The 12,862-nt window shown below is 34.6% G+C and overlaps 1 protein-coding gene across 2 annotated transcripts in view; it reads left to right on the forward strand.

Moving 5' to 3' along the window:
* Nucleotides 1–11,675, forward strand: part of LOC144971526 (uncharacterized) — a 30,309-nt gene extending 18,634 nt beyond the window's left edge. For both annotated transcript variants that reach the window (XM_078912527.1, XM_078912525.1), the window contains exons 2-5: nt 4,160–4,367; nt 6,150–6,317; nt 8,558–8,640; nt 8,870–11,675. In XM_078912527.1, coding sequence (XP_078768653.1) covers nt 4,160–4,367; nt 6,150–6,317; nt 8,558–8,640; nt 8,870–8,952 — 542 coding nt within the window. In that variant the 3' untranslated portion in view covers nt 8,953–11,675. The remainder of the gene's footprint in view (nt 1–4,159; nt 4,368–6,149; nt 6,318–8,557; nt 8,641–8,869) is intronic.
* The last annotated feature ends 1,187 nt before the right edge of the window (nt 11,676–12,862 follow it).

A 12,862-nucleotide genomic window follows, 5' to 3' on the forward strand; every position in this document is an offset into this window, starting at 1 on the left:
ACGTCATTATTTGTTTTTTGCACCGCTTAGTGAGTTGTCGTTAGTAGAGCTGATGGAAACAAGTTATTTCATTGGTTGAACTATTGAATACAACTCACGATTTGTTTTCTTTTGTGGCAAAAGACTGGCATTTTGACGTCATTTTTTGGTCAATGTCAAGCCATAATGCCCGAGTTGAATGCTAAATGTTGGGATAAATACATATCTGTTCTATTCTTTTGCAATTCGTAATGATAAAAATCTTTGTTTAGGTTTGATTTCAAAAAGAGGTCCTCTAATTGTATTACCAAATGAAACTTTTGATTGCCTTGCCATCTTGCTTTATACTTACAAATCATCCTTTTAAAATTTTGAACAAAACACATTCATCCCATATATGGCCTACCGTTATATTTAAATATCCCAAAGTGGGTAAAACTAATTGTAAAATCTGAGACTTCTATAAAGTCTAAGGTTTCAGACTTTTGACATGTCGGGGGTCATTTTACCCAATCTGTATAATCTGAAGTAAACGTTTCAGTCGAGATGAGAAAAAAACGGGTTTTGCCAATGCTTTAGAAACCTCAATACGGACACTTTCCCTTGTTTTGCTCAGTTCCATCCTTCTCTTACTTGGGACTATCACACATCATGGCCGATCAATATTCTACCAACTGGTGTTTTTGGCGTTGCATTGATGTAAAAGTATTCCATGGGCCGTAAAATCCCATATGAACCAAGAAGAAGCTGACTCTTCCTTTGATTTCTTATAACCTAAAACTTACTAGGCAAAAATAATGGCAAACAAATTGGGAACGATTTTTGCGTCGGTAAGCTAGAACATGAAAATAAAAAGAGAGAAAAATAACAGAAAATCGATTGCTTGAATGTTGATTTACAAAAAAAACAGGTAACGGCTGTAGTACTATCTGAGTGGTGATGTGCGGCTTTTAGGTCTAGTGGTATGACAGGTCCCTGGTTTGAGTCCGGCTCTGAGGGGAGCAATTTTAAGTCATTTTGAAAGACTCTTTACTCATATGCACTCATCCTGCTTAAGAGTAAAACCTGTAGGTACTTAACCAGTAACAGCGTTGTCTTTGTCGGGGAAAAATCGTAGCGCTTCAAAGGCGTGATGTCTTGTGAGCTTTCTGCTTAGAACTAAAACGCTTGACAATATCAACACATTTAGTGGATGTTGCGCTGAATAAAAGGTCACAATTTTTAAAATATCATACATTATTTAAATACTCGACAATATTGCTGGCTTTAAAAAAATAGAAATATAACTTTTAGAAATATTTCATAGCACATCAGAGAGAGAGAGAGAGAGAGAGAGAGAGAGAGAGAGAGAGAGAGAGGGGAGGAAAGAAAGACAAAATAAATCATTATATTTATCTAGACAACGTCTACCTTTTCCTATTTGATTGATTAACAAAGAAACAACTATAAAAAAAGTTGGGTTTCGGAATCCATTGTGATTTATCTGCCCTACGTGGACACTGACCCATTAAGAGGTGGGAACATAATCTGTGAACAACCAAACATACCTATCAGAAATCTTTTATAAAAAAGAATATGTTTCTTTGTAGTACTTCTATCAGATTTTTATTTATCTCCTACATCAATGAGTTACTCTATTCTCTGGTTGATTTAGAGTGACCAGGTGGTCGGCAATGTTTACATCAATAATTTATAATGACCAATGGTAACCGCTATTTAGCCGAAATAATTCTTTCCATTCCGGTCAAATAGTTTTTACTTTCAATACCGATCATTTAAAATGACCACCTAGATGTCAATAGCTCTAATCTTGAGACGCCAAAATGGTGACAAATTCAGACATTTATGACAAGACGGATGTCATCTTAATCATTGATACTTCTAAATAAAGTTTTCTGGTCATAACGGTTAAAAAACTGTTTTGTCAGTGCATGGTAGTATTGATCCCTTGTTGACAACGAAGATCCGTTAAATTTATGGTTCACTCTAAAGGTCACGCAAAACGTCTACAATAATATATGCATTTTTTGAACCACAGTCTCTATGCCTCAAATATTACCACATTACCATAGTTAACTCAACTCAAAATAAAGAATGCAACGCCTAAAAAACGATCTCTTTTTCCTCTTACCTTTCAGTCTCTTTCGAAATGTTAGATGCCACGACCTTTCATTTTCCCAAAATGTTTCCTCTATGAATGATTGAGAATTCATGGTTAATTGAAATGGTTGATAAAGCATCTATTGATTTGTAAATTGTGATTAGTTTGTAAATTACCAGAGATGGCATAAAGCTTAGAACAGCGTACAGCTTTGAACATATACAGAAGACGTCGACTTGTCTTTCAAGTCTTCCATTCATCGTGAATCTATTCAGATGACGACTTTTCACCTTTAAGTACCTGATCAAAATGGGGGTCGTTGTTTTGTCGGATGGGCCATTTTATATATCTTGGATCATCTTCTTTTTGAATACTAGTCTCATCGTTATGTTAACTTGTCAGTTTAAGAGTGACATTTTGAGTATTAACAATAGGCTTCAACAGTCGTGACGTCACTTCCCTCGTAATGACGCAGGGTAACTTAGTAACTGGTTCTAAACTATCGGAACAATGGCGAACGCCGTTATGAAATAAATACTTCTCCGACGAGCATAAAACTGTATCCAGAGGAGAAAAACATTATGAATCTGATCATGTATTGACTTTTATACAGTCTGATCACAGGCCATGTGAAAATGTTCTAGCCAGTATGAAGAATAAAAAAGTACCGATTTTCTTTGTTGTTGGGCGGACGTGACATCCGACTTTTGAATCCTATTGGACAGAACAGTGATTTTAAATAAGGCTGAGAAACGTCTCGATGAGTGTTATTATATACCTACTGACTTTATTTTTTTATCAAACTCCGGACATTTTAAGACTACAAAGCAGCATTCTTTGTCGATTTACTTGTCAAATTTGTGAGAATTCATGATATATACAGCCTTGCTTATTTCCACTAAAAGAAACATTAGTCACATTCATAATTCCTGTGCATAGCACAGCTATGTCCATTTGTCAACGTGATGCTCTCTCTCTCTCTCTCTCTCTCTCTCTCTCTCTCTCTCTCTCTCTCTCTCTCACCCATTCTCTCTCTCCTTTCACCCCCCCCCCTCACCCCATCACTATATCTCCGACTGTTTTATTTTTCCTGTACCAAAATAAATAAAGATCACCCATTAACTGACCACTCCTGTTCCCGACCTCTTCCTTTTTGACATGTCGTTCGTAAAGACAGTAATTTATGACAACACACCATTTGTCGTGACTTGTTCAGAGCTAGAAACAGTATTGGACTTCCGAATGACATTGCAAACATCGCTGGACAGGACAGCAGCACGTAAAGATGAATGCACACAATGTTGGGACAGCATAACAAGAATTAACAGATGGCTTAATAATAAACACACACACACACACACACACACACACACATATATATATATATATATATATATATATATATATATATATATATATATTACACATATATATATATATATATATATATATATATATATATTATATAATAATAATAATAATAATAATAATATAATAATAATAATAATAATAATAATAATAATATTAAGCGTCTTTCGCAAACTTTTAGAGGAACAGAATTATGAGGCTCTTCCATGATGATCCAAGCCTTTCATCACGTCTCCAGTCCAATTTGGTGATAAAGTGGGAATGCGCTAAAAACAAGAGTGTCCAGAATAGCATTCTTGAATTATCAACTTCAAATCGTCATGTGATTTTAAAAATAATATTATATAGACTAGACTCTATCTGTTTTTTTACCATAAAAATTTCAGCAGTATGCAGTGCAGAGAATAAAACAAACATTGACGTTGGGGGAGGGGGGGGGGGGGACAACACCAAAACAAAATCTGGGGAAAACGATTTAGATAGATTCTATTTATAATGTTTGTTTATAACTTTTGTGTCAAAACAAAATCTGGGGAAAACGATTTAGATAGATTCTATTTATAATGTTTGTTTATAACTTTGGTGTTTTTTAAAAAAATGTTTTCCAGTAACCATTGGTCCATTCAAAACAAAATCTGGGAAAAAAGATTTAGACAGATTCTATTTATAATGTTGTTTATAACTTTTGTTTTTTTTAAAAATGTTTTCCAGTAACCATTGGTCCATTCAGTCAACACCTCAACTTTTTCAATTTTACCGACTTCATATTGTACGCCACACCGGCCGTTCAGTCAGGGATGGAGTTTGAGTTCTGGGGTGGCAGCGGCGGTGGTGGCTCTCAGCCCCATGTTGGTGTCTTCCAACTTTTTCCACAATGGTCGGCCGGAGCTGGAGGCATGAGCTGTAATCCACGGTCCAGGTAATTAACCCTCTCCATACCACCTACAGCAAAATCGTCACATTTGTTACGACTCAAAATACATTTTTTTCGGTATTGTTTGAGTTTAAAAAATTAATTTTTCTGCTGGGTAAGCCTGCCATTTTGGGAAAATACTGAAAATGGTAAGGAGAGAGTTAAATGTAATGAACAGCTACCACGATGATTATATTCATCAACAGCATCACTGATGCTAGCATTGCTACTAAAACGCCGCCATTAACACCACCAAAATTACAAAAGGCATTAGAAAGAAACCGGAGACAGCAGAAATGTGTTTTCATAGAAGGATGTTCAGAATCTCGTGGACAGAGAAGAAAACGAATGAGGAAGTATTAGAGCAAGCTGAAACGAAAAGGTTACTAATTCGTACAATAAGAAAATGACAATTACAATTTTTAGGGCACCTCAATCGACATAAATGTATTGAACATCTTGCTCTCACAGGAAAGATAGAAGGTAAAAAGAGTAAAGGTAGACCAAGAAAAACATATTTGAATAGTTTGAACAGCTGGGTGACAAAGAAAGAGAAGAGTAATATTAGTTTTCTGAGGTTATCTGATCAGAGAGATGAATGGCGTACCAATATCACCGATGTCTGGCACAGACTTGGTACTTGAAGAAGAAGAAGAAGAAGCAATCCCCAGCATCGTTATCATAAGTCACTTTAGATAAGAATATTTCCGTATTGATTCCTTAATGGAGTGTAGAGATGCAAATTGAATCAGTGAATAAAAGTTAACGGGTGAGTTTGTTGCACCACCCATCATAAAGTCACAATCGAAATAAAGGGGAACGATCTTTCTGGGTGGGAATTGCAGCAATTTGCTTTCTTTTCAAAAACGCCGATTAAGCAAAGCAAGTGTTAAATTTTATGAAGACAGGAAGATAATCTGGACGTTTGAAGGTACTGTTTATTCTTGAATACTGTTTTCTGCATATGTAAACAAGGTAACGGTGATGTTTCTGTCGAAATTAAATGTTGATGACGACAGGCTGTATGTCTTTCCCTACATGTTTAGTGTTGCTGCTGGTTAGGAGCACTTTAAGCATATTTAGTAGCTTGGACAACATGGGTGATTCCTGTTGACATCAGACAGCTTGTCTGATGAGTTATCTATATTCCTTCGTGGAATGCCAAGGCGGCGATATCTTATGATGTCGTGGTGAAAAAGGCATATCTAATTGAATTGATTGATTGAACAATATAAAAACCCATGTTTTATTTAAGATTTTTTGACGGTCAGAAAAGTTAAAACAATGAAACAATTCGCTTGCTGATCAGCAAGATTGGTAATTCAAAAGAAAACACACGGCCTTCCGCGGGGCATCTTTAGGTTTCGTAACGTAATAATTCTCTGAATGAATATAGATACTCCATTAAACAAACGTATGGTGTTCACAGAAAACATCTATATTGCCCTAAGTGAGCAAATATGGGATCAATATTCTTGTCAAAGGTGGAAAAACGGAAGTGCCTGAAGCGCAGCTCGAACCTGGGACCTCACATCACAGTGCTATGTCTTAAAAACTCGCCCATCTTGCCCCGTGATGGCAATTATTATATACAAATAATTGCAATTGTATACTTACTTATCCGAACCAGCGACCACCTGAGCTCTAGCCCTTCGGTCTTGTGTCATGACGTAGAAGTTAGACATAGTTGTTCCAGATGACTAAACAGTGTGTGACTTACTGATGATTGAATTTGGTGGGAATGCGATGCTATAAATTACTTTATTGTTTTATTTCTAACTAATCCAGAACGGAAGACTCGGTGGGTGCCTTTGAGGATCGTCTTTTGAGCATCTTCAGACGTTATTATCCAAACAACCCTATGCTGGCCAGATATCAAGCGCCCGCCAGGAATCAAATTTCTGTTTTGTGGTGGCCGACAAGAGAGGCTCTGCGTTATCCTGAAATTAAGTTTATGTAAGTACGGTATCCTGAATTGTATTGGGTTCACTTGCGTTTTTGGAATTCCCAGATGGCTTTTTGAGATTGCGATCATGAGACTGGACCATAATTGGGTATTCCAAAATTTGAGAGTTCATGAATTCCTCTATCTATGTATTTTAGCGTTTAAAACAATTTTGATTTCATTTTTTGACGTAATTATAAGACATTTAAAAACAAATGACGTTAACTTGTTATTTTATCAAAGGCAATTTAATGATTTACTCATATTTGCTCTTCACCTATGATCTGGTATTATATGATATGATATGATATGATATGATATGATATGATATGATATGATATGATATGATATGATATGATATGATATGATATGATATGATATGATATGATATGATTTGATATGATATGATATGATATGATATGATATGATATGCTTGATATGGTATGATATGATATGATATGATATGATAAACTTTATAAAACTCATTCATTTTACAAGAATAATTAATGGCAATTTCGTGTCGATTTTGTCACCTAAATAAAGAAGATCTATTAAGATTATTTACGATGCAGACACCTTCCACCTGCTGTACGTTGTAAAAAATATGTACCTATGGCGAAAATTGTTAAATTATGTACGCACTGTCCGCACTTAACATAGATGGCATATTTACACTGCTATGGTCAGCTATAAGTGGACAACATGACATCGGAAACATAATTCCCTGTAAAATATGTCAACTAAACATGGCGAAAGGGCACTTGTGGCTTTTGAAATTGAATATAAATTATATTATTTGATGACGGCCCATGTTAGTTTTATTAGGCTTTCAGGGTGATAAAAAGAACAAATAGGTAAGAAAGTAGGATACATAAATGGAGTCTCTCTTGGTAGGTTTGTTGTATTATATTTGTCTTTAGAAAATAATGATATCTATTATGATTATTCCTTAAGTCGGTAGATTATTAACTTTAAGTTTGAAATATGTCCCTGATTAAAAGCAGATCACAAAAGACTAGTTAATATTACTAGATCGAATAAGATACTTTCATCATTCCATGAAATTTTAAACAACCCCACTTTATCAGCGACAATGATGACGGCTTATGTTAGTTTTATTAGGCTTTCGGAGGATAAAAGTAACAAATAGGTAAGAATGCTTAATTCTGTAGTATACATAAATGGAGTCTCTCTTGGTAGGTTTGTTGTATTATATTTGTCTTTAGAAAATATTGATATCTATTATGAATATGTCTTGAATCTGTAGATTATCAACTTTAAATCGTTCTAATAAACGTTAAGTTTGAAATATAAATGTCTCTGATTCAAAACAGATCACAAAAGACTAGTTAATATTACTAGATCGAATAAGATAGACTTCCATCATATCATGAGAATTTAAACAATCTCACATTATCAGTGACCAATTTGATGTCGGCATTAGTCAATACAATTACAGTTTTAAAAAAAAACATATTCCCCTTTTACTCAGTATTAAACCAGCTATAAAAGGAAATTCTTTACCTCTGTTATAACGTCGTCATTTCCAGGGGCGTTGCTATATTGGTTGATTTGGTGCCTGGCTCCGCATCCATCTTTTAAAAATGGATTCAACAGCTTAAAAAAAAACAAAAAAAAAAACTGAGAAATAGTATATATCACCTCTTACTTAATTGAGTAAGTCTTTTCTTTATTTTTTTTTCTTTATCTTATATTCACAAATATTGCACATGTAATTCATTTTCTTCTTCTGATTCTGGCACCACCTTATACTGTAAGCATGCCACGCCACTGGTCATTTCCCTGAGTTAAGGTTCTATATTTAGAGACACGACGGAGCAAAGTGACCGACGAGTATGCCAATAGGATTCAACAGTCTGATGTCACGTCAGCCCAGCAACGAGCAGCTTGGTACTAAACAAAGAAAATCGGTACTTTTTGTTATTCATGCTGGCTAGAACTGTTTCATATGTCATGTGATCAGAATGTATAAAAGTCAAAACACGATCAGATTTATAATGTTTTTCGCTTCTGGATTCACTTTTATGCTCGTCGGAGAAGCATTTTATTAGGGCGTCCGCCATTGTTCCGATAGGTTAGAACCAGTTACTAAGTTACTTTCATCATTACGAGGGAAGCGACGTCACGACAGTTGAAGCCTATTTTGAGTGATCAAGAAACAGAGAACATATAATCATTTCATGAATGAATAAAGAAATGTAATTGTTTCACCTTTTCTTTCTAATCCCAGTGCTAATGTAAAGTCAATGGGAAATTGGTTTAAACTCCAGTCAACGCCTTGGAAAGTCAACAGACCAGTTGATCAGTGGGCCAGTAAGTGATGATGATGATGATGATGATGATGATGATGATGATGATGATGATGATGACGATGATGATGGTGATTTTGATGATGAGAATGATGATGACAGACGAGAAAGTGTACTATGGTTGAGACGGTTATGATAATGATGATGATGATGATGATGATGATGATGATGATGATGATGATGATGATGATGATGATGACGATGTTAGCAAATCTCTTTCTATAACTTTCCAGTGACCGAGCGCTTCTTGACCCAGTACCAGGCCATGCAAGGAAATCTCAGAGCAATGGAACGCCGTTTAGACCAGCCCGTATAAACATCTTCCTATTCTTCAAGAAATATATGGACATCATTGCTACGGACAACACGCATAATATATGGAAGGACCAAAGACATATCCCGAATTTTAAGAATCATTTAGGATATGGCAAAAGAAGAAGAAGAAAAATATTAAAGCTAAAATAATGAATGATCTGGAAATATGGCGATATCTTTTTATATATATTTAGAAACTTGACAAAAGAAAATGCTTTGCGTGTTGTAAAAATTTTTAGGGTTCTAAAAGCACATAATATTCACAACAGTTGAACTGGAATTTGTTTAACATTGTTAATTAAAGCATGTTATTTAAGCTATCATAGATCACAAATATCTTCAGCTTATGAAATATACAAACTCCTGTTAGTTTTGAGAAGACGCGAGAAGAAAAGGAGACTGAGTATTCGACCACGTATTATCCAAGCTCTCAGAGGTTTTATTGCATCTTAACCAGTTCAACAATATGTCCCTCCCCTTTTACATCGTGGTCAAAATTAATTACTAGCCAACCAATCGTATTGTCTGTAACTGTTCTTAGATAGAGCTTTAAAATGTAAATTCATAAGGTATGCAAAAAGCTTTTCCCCTGTGCTGTTACAAGAGTATAACATACATCGTGTTACTGGTTTTTAATATTTATGAAGTAAGAATCTGTATTACATAAGCTTTGATGAGATATTGATAAAGGCCTTTTTAAATGAGAGCTTCGTACAACAAGGATACCAATCATACGTATAAACAATCCTGAAAGTAACGATGGACATATCTAATCCTTTGGTATGGGTTTGTGGATAAACACAAAAAGAGTGAAATAATTTGAAAAATCCAAAATCGTACCATGCAAGATAAAATTTTCGATTAGTTCGTTTAAAAATGTGTTTTTACATTGTGGGGAATGAAACAAATATTTTTGACTTTTAAAAATCACGATTAAGAGTCGGACAACACATTCAATGTTTATGTAAATCAGTATCACAAAATAATGGTTTAAGTACTTTTGTCACCAATCAGGTTTGTTTTCTTTCCCGCTATTGATGATAAACCAACGTTTGTTATTCTTTATATCTGAACCATTTCCTTTCATTTTATCATCTAGGTTGTGATTGACTTCATAATATCATCTTTTTTCATAAACTGTGCTGTGCATGTTATTACATTTGTAAGATTCCCGTATAGAAAAGGGATTATGTGACACCTAAGCTAAGAACCAAAATATTTGTCAAGGGATATCAATGCCTCAAACGATTCCAGTAAGGCATTTATTTAGACTCACATTGATGTGTTTCAAAAGAACTGTATTGATATTACTGCCAGGCCCCATTGCTTCACATGTTGCTATTTAGAAATAAAATATGGCGATCGAAAGCTCGAAACTGTTTGGTATCTAATGACTGAGACCCAACAAAATAACCATCAATTTTATGCAGTTTGTAAAAATCGTTTTAGATACATTGGGCTGGTCTCTTTTTTGATTATTTGTCAATAATATATTGTACGATCATAAATCTAGTCAACCTTTTCCTTGTATAGTTTGTGAAATTCTGCTGTTTTCAAAAGAATATCACTTGTTATTCTCATGTTGGTCTTTGTCATTCATTATATCGCTGATAATAAACAAAGACAGCAACCGTAACAAAGCATGTGATAATATAAACAAGTGAGGCTTACTTGATGAGGCATTGCTTGTTTCTAATTCTGTCTATAATGTTGTAAATGTATCTTATTTGTTCTTCTTGATTGTGTATGCCTATGCGTTTTTGAAGTCTTAGTGTTCGCGTGTATTCAGAAATATCTACAACAAATGAAGTATTACATATTCTTAAATTGGTTGCCTTCACGAGTTGAGTTGTAAATATAGTTGTTTTTTTTAATGCACTTATTTAAATGTGTTTATAAACGACAGTTCTCGTCTTATCCTTTGTGTTGTCACTGTTTGACACAAAAGGATAAAAAAAACACGAGCTGATGTTTCAAATAAGATATAATTTAAGCATTATCACACCTCGTGACATAAATTAGCCAATAAAATGGTGTTAGTTCATGCTATATTAAGAGAATAATACAATGAAATACCCATGAGCTAAATGAAAATCAAGAAGAGGAACGTATTTAAGTTTATCACATCTCAACTCATTCGCTTCACACGCCATCTAGTAAGAAGTGCTTGAACTATCGGATCTTTTTGTCAACATAATTTAGACTATCTATACCATCCTAGACTATCTTCTTTGGAGTCTTGAAATTAATTGTTTTGGGACCAGCTGAGGGTTAGTTTAATCGATTCAATAAATTGGGCAAGCGGGAAAAGGACGACTTGATTGTATCCGCAGTAGACCAAATCCTGGTGTGTTAACACATAATTGATGTTTAAAAACATTCTGTTTTTAAAAAGCTCATATTTTACTATTCCTATTTGTGGTGAACCATTTTTTCAAACCCAAGAGGGCTTATTTAAACTTTACTGCTAACCGGTTGAGGATATGCAATTCATCTCATTTTGAAAAACACCTTGATAAAGAATTCATGTTGTAAATGGTGTGTTCTCAACTACGAGTATATCTATCTGTGTACTATGAAATATTTTTATCTTTTTCTTCTTTGACGACTCTAAAAACATTAACTATCCGAACTCTGTATTAAACATCAAATGATAATCCCGAGTTTTGAATGCATGAAGATGTGTTAATCGTGTAGTGAATTAAATATTTCATGAAAATAAAAGTGTCTTGTGATTTGTTTTACTTGAAAATCCCATTCAGTTTCAAGATTTTTTGTCACCGAGAGATTTACCATTTTAACATCTCATGAGGCTCAGCCCAAAAATCATTTTTTTAAAACATTTGACACAAACAGTACATAAATACTCTTGTGATTTTAAAACATATACATTCATTTCGTTATCTCCCCTATTTCAGTCAAATAATGAGTAATAATTCAGCCGGATATGCCAACTCCCACTTCCAAAATTTAAGCAGAAATAGCTTTTTTGACAATTTTCCATTCCATTTTTAACCCTTGGAGAGCTATCTGTTATTCTTTTCGTTGTAGACTGACAGTTTTTGAAGTACTTTTCATTATCCAAGGGAACTGACAAAAACGACACATATCCAGGCTATGCAACACACCTTCTTACAAGGATGACACCGAGATCACATTATCTGCTAATGATATTATTGATAACATTGTGAAATTGAATGTAAGCTTCAATTTAATTACGAAAACAGATAAAATGGACGTTTCGGGTTTCCCCTTTATCAACAAAACAGGATGAATGACACACTACAGATGAATGAGATAATGTGGTAGTGGCGTTCAACTCGAAACGTTCATTTTATCTGTTTTCGTAATTAAATTGAAGCTTACATTCAACTTCACTTTGTTATTTATTTCTTCGCGCTTCGAGCAGCAACATTTATATAATACTATTATTGGGGCAGTCCGTGTGACCTAAACCGTGGCCTTCGTAAAGTTATGGCCTGATATTGACCAAAAAATGACGTCAAAATGCCAGTCTTTTGCCACAAAAGAAAACAAATCGTGAGTTGTATTCAATAATTCAACCAATGAAATAACTTGTTTCCATGAGCTCTACTAACGACAACTCACTAGGCGTGCAAAAACCAAATAATGACGTCAAACTGCCAGTCCTTTTGGATTTCAGTATCAGGCTATAACATAACGATGGCTAAGCCTAAACACACTTAAATTAAAGGAATTATCTAATAGATAACTGAATGTGTACACGTTACAAAAGATCTCCCACATTTCAGGAAGCTAATCATGTGATCTTTACGTGATGAGACTTTCAGCGTGAGTTCCGAAACGGTTAATGATATTCCAAACTAGGCACGTGTTGCTCTCTATTCATGTTCTGGAATGGCTTTTGTTTTTCAGGTGAGACAAAATGT

This window comes from Berghia stephanieae, chromosome 4, assembly GCF_034508935.2.
Source record: "Berghia stephanieae isolate SIO BIC M18660-M18661 chromosome 4, UCSD_Bste_1.3, whole genome shotgun sequence".
Classification (NCBI taxonomy): domain Eukaryota; kingdom Metazoa; phylum Mollusca; class Gastropoda; order Nudibranchia; family Aeolidiidae; genus Berghia; species Berghia stephanieae.